General features: G+C 40.2%; 1 protein-coding gene across 2 annotated transcripts in view; it reads right to left on the bottom strand.

The window, feature by feature from the left end:
- Window positions 1–1,466: 1,466 nt before the first annotated feature.
- The window catches only part of HCRTR2 (hypocretin receptor 2), a 64,974-nt gene continuing 50,550 nt past the window's right edge, over window positions 1,467–15,890 (bottom strand). The window contains exons 5-8 of one of the 2 annotated variants that reach the window (XM_007055066.4): window positions 11,163–11,383; window positions 9,301–9,422; window positions 5,033–5,233; window positions 2,512–2,705 (exon numbers count right to left, since the gene is read on the bottom strand). In XM_007055066.4, the coding sequence (XP_007055128.1) occupies window positions 2,512–2,705; window positions 5,033–5,233; window positions 9,301–9,422; window positions 11,163–11,383 (738 nt within the window). Of the gene's footprint in view, window positions 5,234–9,300; window positions 9,423–11,162; window positions 11,384–15,890 lie in introns of both variants that reach the window. The other variant, XM_043542382.1, reaches the window with a different exon arrangement.

Here is a 15,890-nt window from a genome sequence, read left to right as displayed (position 1 = left end):
AGTACCTCCCGTTCAGTCCATGCTGGAGCTCTTTTTTGATTCTGGGACTGCATGGTCACCTGTGCTGATGAGCTCTGCATGGTCACCTGTGCTGATGAGCTCGCCTGGCGAAACAGGAAATGAGATTCAAAAGTTCCCAGGCTTTTCCTGTACGCCTGGCCAGTGCATCCGAGTTCAGAGTGCTGTCCAGAGCGGTCAAAATGGTGCACTGTGGGATAGCTCCTGGAGGCCAATACCTTCGAATTGCGTCCACACTAACCCTAATTCAAAATGGCGATGTCAATTTCAGCACTAATTCCCTCATTGGGGAGGAGTACAGAAATCGGTTTTAAGAGCCCTTTATGTCAAAAAAAAAAAATGGCTTCGTTGTGTGGACGGGTGCAGGGTTAATTCAATTTAATGCTGCTAAATCCAACAAACTCGTAGTGTAGACCAGGCCTAATTTAACTAATTATTTCTCATGTGGTATCATGTCAAATGCTTTTCTGAAGTCTAAATATATTAGCATGGTTGCATTTCCCTTATCTAAAAAAATCAGTTATTTTCTCAAAGAAAGAAATCAGGTTAATCTGGCATGATCTACATTTGGTAAACCCATGTTGCCTTACATATCCTTTATCATTTACCCCCAATGAATTTTAATTTTCCTTCTGAAGTCTTGCACACTACTGAGGTTAGGTCTGTAATTGACCAAACGACTTTTCCTCATCCCTTTCTTAAATATAGGTATAAAGTTAACTATTCTCCAGTCATTACCCCAAAATAGATGGATTAATTAAAAATCCTTGCTATTGGACTAGCAATCTCATGTGCCAGATCTTTCAGTATTCTGGGATGAAAATTATCTGCTCCTCCCCATTTGAATGCATTAAACTCTTGAGTTTTTCATCCATCTGAAATGTGGTAATTTCCATTTCTATACTCATTTCCACCAGCCATCCTGCCTTCATGCCCATGTTCCATATTATCATGCTTATTGAAAACCAAGGCAAAGTATTCATTTAGTTTTTGGGCCATACCTAAATTAGTTTGAATCTCCTCCCCTCATAACCTCACTCATAGCGTCCAACCTCATCCTTCCTTATTTCTTATTTATGTAACTAAAAAACTCATATGATCTATTTTTAATTTCCTTGGAAAGAGCTAATTCAGTTTGACGTTTAGCAATTTCTGCATTGTCTAACCTCCAAGATGTACCTTTCTTTGCTCGTCAATCCCTTTTACCATTCCTTATAGGCTCTCTGCTTACTCCTAATAACCTTTTTGAGGTGGTTAGTCATTCAGCTGGGGCTGGAGTTTTTCCCTATGAATTTTTTGTCCTTACGTGGGATGCAAGTTACAGATAGTTTTTGTATGGCTGATTTAAAGAAATTCCAAGCCAGTTGACTTCTTTAACTAATTCCCTTGATTTCCCAAAGGTTACCCTTTTGAAATAAAAAGACATAGCTGACAACTTGGTTTTGTTTACCTTTGCATTTAATTTAAACTCATGATCACTCAGTCCAAGGTAATTTCCTACGACCATCTTATCTATGATTTCCTCACTGCTTACAAAAAACAAGTTTAAAACTGCATCACCCCTTGCTGGTTCAGCAACAATTTGATGAGGAAAACTGACATCTATCATATCCAGGAACGGGGCCCTACCAGTATTAAGAAGCATTTATTCTCTAATCTATATCTATATCTCTAATCTATATATATCTGGGAAGATAAAATCTCCTATTATGACACAATTCCAAGTAGTGTTTTCCTCTCTAATATTTATTGTCATCCTCAAAAATGGTAATATTATTAGAAAGAGAAATACTACTATCCATATCGGAGTCCGACCCTGGGGATCTATAGCAGACCCTTATAGCTGTCCCAATAGAACCTCTTTTGCAATCCTTCCCCAAGGTGATTTTGACCCAAATAGCTTCTGTTTTGTCTATACTGCCACTTCTTTTTCCTTTACAGTTTACATAGATGCATATATTTATTTCTAGCTCTCCTAAACAGACATACCTTTCAATACCAGTCATGAGTGCTGTTTCACCATGTTTCTGTAATCCCTGTGTCTGGTTTGCCCTCCTGCACTAGTATTCCAGATCTTCCATTTTATTGCCCAGACTCCATGCATTTGTGTATCATGTGTAAAAGTAATTCCAAAATTCCACTAATGCATCGGAGGATAAACTGTCATTAATGGTATCAGTACATAATACAAATGTTAATGACTCCTTGCTTTGAAATACTGAGTTCTTTACATGATGCATTTGAGAATGTTACATGGCATCTGGAACATATTAAAAATAAATATATCCAGTATGTACAAAGCATGATGCAATATATTCTTTAAAACGTCTTGCAATGATGTGAATTCTGTATGTTTAGCTCATGATGAGGTAAGTAAGTTTCCATGAGACTGGGAATTGAAGAAGCAGTCGTTTTGGGGGAATCCCTTTGTCCAACTGTTGTGTTGTTACTGGAATGCCATTCGCAGGTTGTTTTAAATGTACAGGGCAAACCTCATCCCTGGTGTAACTCCAGTAAGGTCAGTTTGGTTACACCAGGGATGAATTTGGCCCACTCTGTATTCTCTGTTGTGCCACTGTCTTCCACAGAAACTCTTTCTGCTTCATCTAAACTTGAAGTCATGCTCATCCCTGACGTACGCAGGTGCAATTCCACTGACTTCAATGGGCTGAGTTTGGCCGTGACACCTGTAACATATAATATGGATTTTACTGCTTACAAATGGGGCCAGACTGGAGTCTTCTGTCGATAGTATCAAAGGTCTATTGACATCACCTAGGAGAAAAGTTTCTAAACACTGCCATCATTTTTTCAGCAGAATCCTCCACCGAAGGCTATGGGGAATTCTGCTTAAAAAAAAAAACCTCATGTCACAATATTTCTCTCCGAATTTTCATATTTTCAAACATTTAAAACATTTGAATGATATTTACAAGCAATGGCTGTTGATTTAGAACCCTGATTTAGTCTTACAGTGTTATATTTTACCTGAAAATATCCAATACTCAGAGCCCCGGAAGATGGGTGTAATGTAAGAACTTTAAAAAGGTAGGATGGAATATTACCTTTGCTCAAACCAGCCACTCTCCCAACTGTTACATTTTAGTTGCTACTTATTTAACATTCAGCCAATAAGTAGATTCATCAGTAGATACACTGGCCTGGTCCTTATCAGGATTCCATCGTGTACCCAAAGCACTTCTGACTTTTATTAATTGTGTGGCGCTCAGACACAGGCAGAGTTGAGAATTATGAACAATAATGAACTCGAGCAGGAGCAGCATCTGCAGCGACACAGTTAGAGAGGCTTCCCCAACCAGAATCCCTTCTCACAGGTGTAAATGTGTAGTATCGATGAACCCCACCTGTGCCACATACACAGAAACAGCCACAGGACGGAAGATGGGCAAATTAAAGTTTAATCAAATAATAAACTCTGGTAGGAGCAACAAATAAACTAGCCTTTTCCATGTCTGCTTTCCCTTGAGAATACAGCAATCTTTTTCCAGAGGACCAGTGTTTGAGTCACCACCACCCTACATGTTGGTTGGTACTAGGTAGGTCTGGGAAATTCATGATATACATGTGTGCAATAGGTTTGTAATGCTTGCAGGTGGTATGGATATACATAGCTCATCCTATGCCTATGTATGGGATCACGGGACTATATACCTCTTCTTGATGCTACTGCCTCATCGTGTTTGGAGCTTTGATCTGAAATAAGAAATCAACTCTGCTCTTCCATTTTTGAGGATGTCCGATATCAGAACCAACATGACCCGGGGAACAAACGACACATGGCACATTGCTTAATGCATTACTGGAAGGTGCTCAGATACCACGAGGAGGAGCACAGTATAAAAACCTATATAGCACAGATTAAGATAATATCAAACAACAAAATATATCCCAGGCAGTAACAGCTAAAGGCTTCATCCTATACCTGATGTCTTCAACGGATGCAGTATCAGGCACTAAAATAATTTCAGACAGTAGGTCTGATAGTTTGAGGAGTTTTTGTAGCAGCAGACATGAATCTGAGTGAGACTCCAGAGAAGAATTCTGATTTTTTTGCAATGTAATATCCCTTTGCTGAACAAAACCTAATCATGTGAGGCTTAGATAGTTCCATTAAAGTAAAATCTATAATGCAGTGTCCAAGTACAGACAACAGTGATGCCTACCAGTAGGACTTTTAGACGAGTGGACAAAAGGCCTTCCTTAAACCTTATCCCACAGAGCTAGACACCTGATTTCCCTTGCAAAGTTACATTGGGATATAAGACAAATAACAAAATATATAGCAGAGCCCACTGTGTGAGAGAATTAGGGCACATCTAAAAGCACCCTCTTTCTGAGAAACTGAATGATAATGGCTTTGCCACTCCTCCTCAGCACCTAGGGTAGTCTCAGACAATGTGAGAAAGAAGAAAATACCATATGACTTCTCCACATGACTAAGACAGCTCAGATTCAAAGCTGTTTATGAAAAGATACTTTGAAATTTTCATTGACATTCAGGGAATGCAAAAGGTTTGCATCCAAGTTTGGTGAGAATGTCTGTTCTAAAAAATTTCTGCTATATCGTGGCACAGTCGGAGAATCAACACGAAGCTGAATACTGGCTGATTTCACACACACATTCCGACTTAAAGTCAAATATTGTATACATCTCCAGATACTTGCTCTTTACTGCAAGATCAAAACAAGCAGAAATCCAATGAAAATATTTAAAAAACATACTACCCTCCCCTGAAATTCCAATGTATACAGCTTCAAAGCAAATTATATGAAATTATAACTCTCTAAGTTTATAAACAAAGTTGTGGGTGAATTTATAAAACACATTTTGTAAAATGATATTACTTGCTGTCAGTTCACAGTCCTACAATCTTTGTCCTGCAATCTTGTGGTCACTGGTTAAAAGACTGTTGGATGTAAGATCAAATTTTAATTTACAAAGGCATCAAAAGACAGGGACAAGTATACTATCAGTTGTGAATAGGTCCAGTACCATTTGCTGGGAGTGTGCTCATGTTGGTCAGCACAACATGTTCTGAAAGTTTTGAAACATTATCAAAATTGCTGATCTGGGTGGTCAAGGATTTCCGACTTTCAGTGCTTGCATGGCCTCTGGTGAGTCGTTCATCCTGGTGATGGTGAATGCGAAGCCAGCAACAAGAAAAAGCTGCTTTAAATTCTTCTCTAAATTTTCCTGTCAATCAAAAAAGAATGCACAAAAACATTATTATACAAACGGTGTTTCAATAAAGCTAGCATATGGAAGAGACATGGTTAGCTAGTGCCAAAGTGAATCCAAAATAATCAAGTACTCTTCTAACACGACAAAAGCAGGCAAGAACAGTTTTAGTGATTCAGGAAAAGGCAACAAAATTCCACCTTTTAATAAGGATTTATAGTAGGTGTAGCAGGAAATACTAAATTAATTTTTACATGGCAGACTAGACTGGCTCTTAAGGCAATGTTCCAGTTTGTTTGCTGAGTAAATAAAACACATTTTATGAAAACAAATAATTGAACTTGAGTAGGTTGAAATGATTGGGCTATTACTTGACATGTGAAATGCGAGGACAAAACTAATTTCTGTTTTACCTTGCACATTTTACAAAGGAAACCGGATTAAAAAGATAAAGAAATATCTGATTTTCTGTATATTACAGTGATCATTTAAAGAAGCTCCTATTCGCTCCATTTTCAGGATCTTTGAAATAATTGGGGACACATTGAAATTGTTATTACAATGAATTTCATTACAGGAAAGATGGTGTGTATTTAAAGAACAGGGCTGGAAGTCAGGAGTCCTAGGTTCTATTCCCCATTCTGCCACAGATTTCCTTGGACAAATTATTCACATCTCCCACCAGTTTCACAGTTGCTTCAATGGTGACTTGATTTACACCCATGTAAAATGAGATCAGAATCACACCCTTAATCTCTCTGTGTCTCAGTTTTCTCATCTGTAAAAAGGGGATATTAAAACTTACTTTCCTAACAGGCTAAATGAATGAATGTTTGTGTTCAGGTACCAAAGAGATGGTACAATATAAGTAAACACCTGGAGAAACAGAACAGACGCTTGGTATGAAGCCTTTTGGATAGCATAAGAGCCCCCAGATTTCCATGTAAAAACTTTAAATTAAACACCAAACACATTCAGAAAAGTTTGGCTAACTCTTCTACACCTTTTTCTTTGATGTTGCCTCTGTGTTAATAAGTTTAAGCTGGGAGAAGAAACAGATGTGTTGCAATAAGAGTGTCCCACATTCAAATACCCTGAATTTTAGTGTTCTAAGGCTCTAGATCCAAATTTTGAGTCTTGAACTAATAACTGATGTTGTGTTAATTTAGATTGAATAAATGACCCTGAGAGATAAGGTGTTACCATGACCCTGAAACTGTCCAACATTAAAAGGTTTAAAACAAGGTTTGGCATTTGGAATATAGAGACCTCAGCCTCCTTAGTGCCAGGGCAAAGACACCTTTAAAATGTTTTTAATCTTTTATTTAAAAGATGCAGGGGTAAACAAATTAAATAATTTGAAATGTGAAGTCTTAAGTAAGGCTTTCATTTTTACAGCATCCCTTATTTCCTTTCCTTTTGGCTGTAATGAGTTTTAGAAGGAAAAACGCCTGTTTGACTGTTTTTGAGATGGTAATAATTGTCCTTTCTGGAAAAAAAGAAGAGGTTACTAGAGATGGGATAGAGCTATTGCTGCTGTTGTTAAAGTCTGATTCTGTTTCCTAAAAGGACAAAACCACACACGCATCCCCCTCACTGCTGGAAAACTGCTTGCAACCTCACTGCAGGCACAGCATGTCTTATTAGCCACTCCAAGGCCTGGCAAATTTTTACCTGCATTGAGCTGTTTAGGGCATTGCTTTTAGCCGCCTTTCTGGTCACAGTTACAGCATTGTTGCAGAAAAGACAGTTTTGGCTGGCTAAGCCAGACCCTTATTAGACAGAAAGAATAAGGAAATGGATAGGAAAGAAAAATAAGGTAGGGAAGGAAAAGGACAAGTTGGGGTGCGGGGAGGGGAGGAAGTCTCACATCCCGGGTGGTGTTTGGGATTTAGCCAAAGCTGGTGGAGGTGTCCTTTGGGACCCTCTCTCTGGCCTGGTCCACCTCAAGATTAGGTCCCAAGAGACGGTGGGGGTGGCAGCATGGTGGTGAAGCTCACTCCTTCCCCTTCTCTTGTTTTTCTGTCAGCAAGCATTCACATTCCCTGCTTTTGGTCAGCCAGCATTGACTTTCTCTCAAAGTCTCTTCTTTTATGGACCCCAAGTGAGTGATGGATGGAATTGCTCATCCCTTCATTATTCTGTCCACCAATTAGGCCTAAACTCTAACAATTTTGGCTCACTGATTTCTAGTCCCTCACTTCTCTAGTTTACCAGACATGACCTTAACACCATCCTTGAATTATTTCAGTCGGTTTTTTTCTTTTGTACTAATTCACTCTGTCTCCCATTTGCACTTTCCCCATTAACAGTTGTTGGTATAGGTTATTGTGACAGTTTATGAACTTCCATTCCCTTTTCACAATTGAGCTCACAATTAGGGTAAATCTGTAGGCCCAATTGTCACAACAGTAGCCAGAAATCTTGGTTAACAGGCCATTGTTTGCTAGATATCGCTGAATTGACTGGAAATAATAAGAACAGCAAATCCTACTCTCATTAGATTTCCTGGATAGTTTTGCAAACCTTGGATACCCAGATGAGCATCCATATGTTTATCCAAAGCTTATCTGAACCACACCTCTAAACTTCATCCATCACTAGTTGTGACCAAACCTGCAACAAACCAAACTAAATGGTAAGAGGACTGAAGAAATGTTTGGTGATTTTTTTTTTTTACATACTATATTTCTACTGAAAACAGTCTCATACAAATAATAGAGAAGGATCAAAGGTAATAGAAGAGAGAATGGTAAATAAATGTCAGTTAGGAATATTTTCAGACTATTTCTACATTATATTATTTTTACAAAGGCACAGTATCGTTACACTAACAAGCAGGTAGATACTAAAATATAAAATTGTATTTTGTAGTATTTTTCTACTACTTCATTTATCTTTAGAAAATAGCTCTTTCACCACAGCTTCAAAAATCCCCAGCAGTAAAACCGTAAGAACACATAGGTCCTTTTTCTTTCATCTAGGTAGAGAATCTTCTGAGATTCAGCAACCTCCCCTCCTTTCTCCCCCTCACCCAAGGGAGATTCCTGCCATTTAAGGCCTGGAAAGGATTAACTGAAAGTAACATAAAATTTCCCCCTTAATTATGAGGTCCTCACAATACTTGTAGCCCTTACTCAGGGCCAGATTCTGCCACCCTTAGGCACCTCCTCTGTCCTGAACCCAGCCCCAAGCTCTCCCCGCCACTCTCCTGCCGCTTCCAAACCCACACATTACCCACTGCTCTGTACCCTGACCAGCGCTCTCCCCCCTGCCCTCCTGATGCCCCTAGTCCTATGGTATTCCCCCGCACCCACCTTCTAGCTCTCCCCTCTGCATGGCGTCACAGCTCTGCTCAAATTTGGCCCCGCTGACCTGCCATCCTGACAGGGAGCTGGCCAGGCCAAATTTGAGTGAGTGGCATTGCAATGCAGTGCATGGGGTTGCAACACCATTCAAATTTGGCATGTCTGCCTCCCGTCATATGGGGGAAGCTGGGCCAAATTTCCAGCCCCAACAGGCACCAAAGGTGGGAGGGCTAGGCCCCTGCCTCCATCCCTCATCATTGCACCCCAAAATCTACACTTCAAGCTAGTGGGGTAAATTCCAGCTTGAGGAGACATAGTCGCCTTAGCTCTGATCAAGCTAGCATGCTAAAAATAGCATGAGCAGCAGGAGGAGACAGCCACCCTGTCTGTGTGCCTAGAGTCTTGGATGGGTACATACTTGAAGCGGCTAGTCCTTCCCATTGCTCCCACTGCTGTGGCTATGCTCCATTTTTAGCTTGCTAGTTCGCTTAGAGCTAGTGCTGGGATGACACCTTCAGCTTGAAATTTAGACCCACCCTGATTCAAATGAGCACTCCCTATAAAATTAATGGGGATACTCGAGAAGGCAAGGTGCTACTCAACAAGTGTAGCAGACCGTGAGGATAGAGGGACTTATCAGGACCTGCACCTAGATCCCAGTGGTTCAGTTGTGCTGCTGCTCAATTTTCAGGTCAGCCTTGAACCTAATTGATTACTATGTATTACACTAACTACATTTTCAATATGTAACACCGTGATCATCTGGAAACTCACCACTGAGAAAGTTATAAATGATAGGGTTCACTGCGCTGTTGGCGTACACTAACCAGTGCGAGAATGTAAACCAGGCATACACAGTCTCTCTGTCATCAGCATAGTTAAACATCCCCAAAACCCTGCAAAATAAAGAGGAAAAAGCCAGTCTGAAAGACAGCGCATAAGACTGAATATAAATGCTGTACTTTTATTCTATCTGTGGTATCACATAAAGCCCAACACATCCAGCTTTCCCAAGCAAATACAAAACCTCTTCCCACCCAGCAACCAGCTTCCATGATGGTTTTGCACAGCGCAGAAGCCACAAGCAGTTTTGTCTTCAATGCACACATGGCATCCAGCTAGATAACAAAAGGGCAATTTATACCATCCAAGGCAAGGGGGGGAAAGGTGTCTTTAAGCCAATATGACAATCTCCCAATTCTGGATCCAGCCTCTCAATTCTGGGCCCAGCTCCTAGTGCAACGAGGCTGCTGTAGAGTTAGGGTGGCACTGACTGGCTGCCTGTGGATTCTCTGCTGGCCCAAAATAGCTGGACTGCAGTGGCTCCAGCAGCATCCCCTCATGTCCTTGTGCAGGAGGCTGCTGCATTTAATCACTATGGATTATAGCAGAAATGTTCATGTTAACTCTCTGATTACAAGCTTCCCTCCAGTTTGACAATATGAATACACAGAAAATAGAGAAGTTGCACCCATCCATCTGACGTTTGCCAGAGGACTTTCAGGTAGGCAGTGTTGTTGTTGCTGTGTTGATCTCAGGATATTAGAGAGACAAGATGGGTGAGGTAATATCTGTTATTGGATCAACTTCTTTTGGTGAGAGAGACAAGCTTTTGAGCTTCCACAGAGCTGAAGAAGAGTTCTGTGTAAGATCGAAAACTTGTCCCTCTCACCAACAGAGGTTGGTCCCATAAAAGATATCCACCTTGTATGTCTATCTTTCGTCAGGGCAATACAATTAGTTCTTTTTGTTACATTTTACTTAATGCAATCGTGCCAAGACAGTGACACTATGCTCATCACCTTCGCAGCTATAAATGTCATTGGAGGTCAGACAGTATAATTTCTCCCCAGTTTGTCAGAGAGAGAGAGAGAGAGAGAGAGAGAGAGAGAGAGTGTGTGTGTGTGAGAGAGAATGAACTGATAGTATATTCAGTAAACACTCTGTTCTGTTTGGCAAAAATAGCCACACATATAATTCATTGATTTGCCTATTATTTACTGATTCATTGATTACTCTGATATCAATATAATAAGTCTTCATAAAAATTCTCCTTTGACTTTTATTATATTCTGGGAGCATCTTCCGAGCTTGGAAGAATTGGAACACTTTATATTTTTGCTTTCGTTAAACAATAAAAGCTTGCTTGCTTCCCTGATTTTGGTAAATTTCTGCATAGTTATATACAGATCAGTTATTAATTTTAATATGTGAAACACCAGAACAAAATCTTTTGGGCTTAATTTTGCTACACATGCTCACATGGAGTCAAGCCATACACCAGGGCAGTCCCACTGAATACTACCCTACTCAGTGTTCTCCATCAGATACTATGCTCCCGGAGTCCATTCACGCAAAAATAAGTTTGAATGTGTAGGTCAATGAGATTTCTTGCATGAGTAAGTGACCGCCAACGTGAACACGGGTTTTACAATCTGACCCCAAATTTCTGCCCTTATAATTGTTTAGCTAACAATTTGCTTACAGCTGCTCGCTGAGCTTCAGTTTCTTTATTGTAAAATATGTGGGTATCTATTTCAAAACTAAAAAAAGAATATAGCAAACCACATCATAGAGAAATGCTTTTAGACAGAAAACTTCCCCCAAACTCTTTACTGTTTGTGAACAAACTTTACCTTTTTAAGACATTGAGGATACTAATTGGTAGATAGCAAAGTGCAAAAACCAAGAGAACCACCATTAGCATACGTGCTGTTTTCCTCCTGGCTCGAATCTGTTTTATTTCAGCTGCTACCCCACTAATCCTTGACTTGGTTGATTGTCCCAGTTTCCGGGGCTGTGCTAAAGAGGGCAGAGGCTTCCATTTTCTTTGAACTACTGATGAAGTTCCTGGGATCTAAAAGAGTAAACAGTAAATGGAATCTTCATTAATGCTGTTTCTCTAAGGGAAATTCATCACCACGTAAAAAGAAGCATCGTAGGGAGTTAATACAAAAAAGATAGACAGGCTGAAATAAAGCTCCATGATAACACAGTACAGTTTAGTAGCTTGTCAAACACTTTAATCCAACATTGCTGTTCATTTAAGAGAAACAGGGTTTCAAAGGTATTATACAGACAATCCCAGCCATGACTTAGTAAGAATAGAACTATGCACATAACTGTGTGCATCCACAGCTTTATATGCTCACTGCGTTTTCAAATATGTGTCCTAAGGGTCCATAAGGCAGCTGTGCTTTCCCTATTTATTGGGGGGAATGAACTTATTTTTTCTGCATTGTAGTCGTTGCCCAGGGTATTCCTAACAGAGATTTGCAAATGGTGTGTGTGTGTTGGGTGGAGAGAGGGAATCATAACAGGATGTATGACTAGTTAGGCTATCCAACATGTCTAAATGGGTAGGTGCTGGCTCACTTTGCTCTCTGGAGATTGGTAAGCACAGAGAGCCTGCTGTTGGAGAAGCTGCTCATGGAGGAAGGAGGGCCAGTGGTAGAAAACCCAGACAGTATGGAGAAAAAAAGGACATTTTAGCTAAGACAGGGTTACAGAACAAAGGAAAGGGGCACCAGGTTAAAGTCTTCTCAATGAGTATAAAGGTGACCTGTGGGGCAAGAGATGCTCATTTTTGCCTCATCAGCTTTCTGACTGATGCCTCAGTGGGACTAACTGAAAGTGCATTTGTTGGGCACCTCATCATGCACAGACACCCCATGGAGACTGAATGGGAGAGCTCTGCTCTGTCACTTCCTGTGGTTGGAAAAGATTGCATTTCCTTAGTCAGAGCAGCTAGCCAGGGGTCTGTGGTCCCAACACCAGTGCAAACATGGACTCACTGAATCCCTCAGGAACGGGTGCTGTGCCAGGTTGAGCTTGGACATCTACGTTCTGGGTAAGCAGCTGACTAACTGCAAAGGAAGCCTGTGCTCTTGCAGAGACACGGCTACACCGGTCAGGGCCTCTGTCACAGTACACGGGGTCAATTCCCCACTGCTGCCTAGCACTCATGTTCACTATTTCCCCAGTTCTCCTTCAGCCCAGGCAGCCCACATGTCTCATTGCTTTAATTTCCTGCAGCAGGGCACCAGAAACTCCTCAGCATTTGTTAATGTCTCCTGTGGAGGAGGTGCTGGTCCCTAACTAGAAGAAGAATTGCACCAAAAGCATTACATATCCATGAGGTGGACTCTAAAAATCATAAAACTGGGCTAAGCATGAGATTAAAAAATCCTTGTTTGTGTCGGCTTTCCCCTTTCTGAGACTTAAGGCAAAGCTAGTCCCCACTCCCTATTTGTGTGTCATCCTTCTGGGTTGAAAATTCAACCTGAAAAACACACACAAAGCATGGCTACTCTCCAGCTTCCAGCTGCTCAGGCCCTCTCCCATTCTTCCTCTCTGCTTCCCCATAGTGTCCTTTCCAACACCTGCTTCCATACTTCTCTCTCTTTACTTTATAGCCTCCCGCCCCTCACATTCTCCCTCTCTGATCCCCCCATGACTAAAAACTTTGACTCCCCTGTTTGCAGGAGACAGGCTTTGGTTTTCTTTTGAGTAAGTATACATGCTGTGGGACAGCACACAAGGGGACTGTCTGAGGCCAGGCTGAAAAGCAGGTGTTTTTACATTTATCTCTAAAGCAGAGACTATTTTCTCCCCATCTCCTTCACTGCCCCTCCCAAGAGGTTTTATGTTGGCCCTCGGAACTACAGGTGAACTTCACTCACAAAGAATCTCATGAGCACAAATATAATGAAAACATCAAACTGTGCAGGAACAATTGTTTCTATCTTCAGTATTTTCCCACTGTTTATATCTCCATTTTAAATCTGTTTAAAGCACTGGTCACTTGAAAAGTTTCAACTAATTCTGTAAAGTTCAGCAAGGGAGTTTCTGGGTTTATTTCCCCCAACTAGTTAATTTGTCATGTACCAAAAGACTTTCTTTTCCCCACCCTCCCATAATTCAAACACGTAAAAGGATTTTGCTTCAACTTCCCCAAAATACTTCAGGGGTGAGAACAAGTATGAAAGGCTACATGTGACAAGGTCTAATTTTTCTGAGAACTGTGAGCGTTTATAATATGAGGGCAATATTAGGCCCTGGTTCTGCAAACTGTTATGCATGTGCATGAAACTTGTGAGCAGTGCCATTGGCTTCAACAGGACTAGTGACATGAATAAAGTTATGCACATGTTTAAGAGCTTGCAAGATCCAGTCCTTCGTTATACACATTTTTTTCTACACAGGGAAAGTGCCCAGCATCATTATTCTGCAATAATTATTTAAGAATAGCTCCCTGTATGGACATACTTATTCTGGAATCAGAGAGCCTTTTTTCCAGTTCAGTTTAATCCACTTCTAATAAATCCATGGGGGGAGTTATTGAGGAATAGCTGTCATGCTTCAAATTGGCACCCGACCTTACTCTGGAAAAATTTCCCTGTGTAGACAAGCTCTTAATTTAGGATTTTTTTTTTTAAAACTTGATTTAAGTTCGCTGTAACCTTCCAGTGAAGATCCATAATGACAAACAGGAAATGAGTGAAGTTGGATTCTGGGAACTGCGGAACACAGGATAACATTTAGTATATTGCAGGTGTTTTTATAAACACAAGAAATAAAATCTGAACTCTGACATCACACCACTGAGGATTCACAGCCTTTTGGCCAAGATCCATAGTCTTGTCAATTTAGTATCTGAAATCAGTATGTCCTATTCTCGGGGATTTATCCTACTCTAATGGCAGAACTGACTCTGATTTATGGTATTGGGTCTTTTCCATCTCACTGCTGAGAAACTACACAGAGAGGTGCTACACAAAAACCTGAATTTGGGCTCTGGGAAGTATTTTGATGTTCTGTTCTTCTAATTCCAAAACTGAAGCTTTTCCTTCTATTTCGATCTTATCTTGTTTTCTGAGTTATCATATTAGTAGCAAGAACTGATCAGAAAACAACCCCCTCCCAAATATGTTGGCAATTTCCTCTCCTCTTGATTTTGTTAGAATTTCATTTCAACAAAATTTTTCTGACAAGCTTTATTGATATTTGCATCCAATTTGGGTACAAAGAAATGGAATCCTGCCTCAAGACTTTGTATGGCTTATTTCTAATGAAACATGAGACATGATTGATGAGTCTGTGGTTAGAGATGACCAATCTGCTTTTCAAATGCTTCTAATAGCAAGAGCGGATCATAGATACAGATTGTGGTACAATGTCAATCTCCTTGTACATCCTATAAAGCTGCCCAGTGTTGTAGGAGTTACTGCTGAGAACTTATCTAAAGAAACCTGTTCCTGTTCTATCTCCATTTTGGAGGCATTATAAGAATTGCAAGAATTTGCCTCCTTAAGCCAATAAGCAAATAATTCATAAGATGTTGCAGGCAAAAAAAAAATTTAATACATACTCACAGTCAGGCTGCTAAAGTACTATGGCCTGAAGAGAATAAAGCTTGGCTTACATATGTACTACTGATGCATATTTTAATCACATACATACCAGCATAACACACACTTTTACCAATTATTACTATCAAATGAAATATACGGACACATTTAGCTGAGATGATTTGTAGAACACAAATAAGCTCTCTAAAATCCTCAGATGCTTTACATCAGTGTTTAGAATGGTTAGAACTGGCGCTAGAAGTTGTAAAACTGCTGTTTTCACCCCCACGTGTATCAAGGTGGAAAGCCAAGCATCATAATCTTGCTTTTAAAACTCGGAAAAATTTTGAAAACAAAACCACAATGGGCCCAATACATTTAAGCACATGTATGTGACTCTCTTAATTACTGAATGTGTGTCAGCATGTCCAGCAAAAAGCCATTCAGTCCTAAGGAGATTGTTCAGCTCTTGCTTTATCTCTTCTCCATGATTCACAAAGGAACAAAATCCTTGTGAACAGGAGGGATCCCTGCCTATTAGTAAACAACATAGGTTACTCTAAAAGCCAGGCCTCTGATGCTGTTGCCCTTTGTCTTCCATAAAGCTCCTAATTCTGAGATGATAAAACCATGTTTGCAAAGACTTTGCAAAGCAAAGACATGATCAATAACTTTGGAGAGCAGACAGAGAGTAAAACACAATAGGGATGTCTTGTGAGTGAGTCATGGAGGCTAACTTTTAACCACCTGAAGATTCATTTTAGAAACAGCCCTCATTTTAAACCAAACTGCTTCAAGAAGTTTTCTGTCAAGACCTGGGAATGCCTTGGCTGTTAGTACTTTGGATTTCATCATCATATATGTCTAGCAAGATCATTGGTACATTGCAGCAGTCAGAATATTTAGATGGCATTCTGATAAACAGCATGATTCCTTACTTGGGGTTATTACCAAAGATTCAGAATAGGACTGTTGATTAATTGCAGTTAACTCATGTGATTAACTCAAAAAATT

The sequence above is a fragment of the Chelonia mydas genome, chromosome 3 (assembly GCF_015237465.2).
Source record: "Chelonia mydas isolate rCheMyd1 chromosome 3, rCheMyd1.pri.v2, whole genome shotgun sequence".
Taxonomy (NCBI): Eukaryota; Metazoa; Chordata; order Testudines; family Cheloniidae; genus Chelonia; species Chelonia mydas.
The sequence above is the reverse complement of the archived record's forward strand: the minus strand, read 5'-3'. Positions and strand labels throughout refer to the sequence as shown.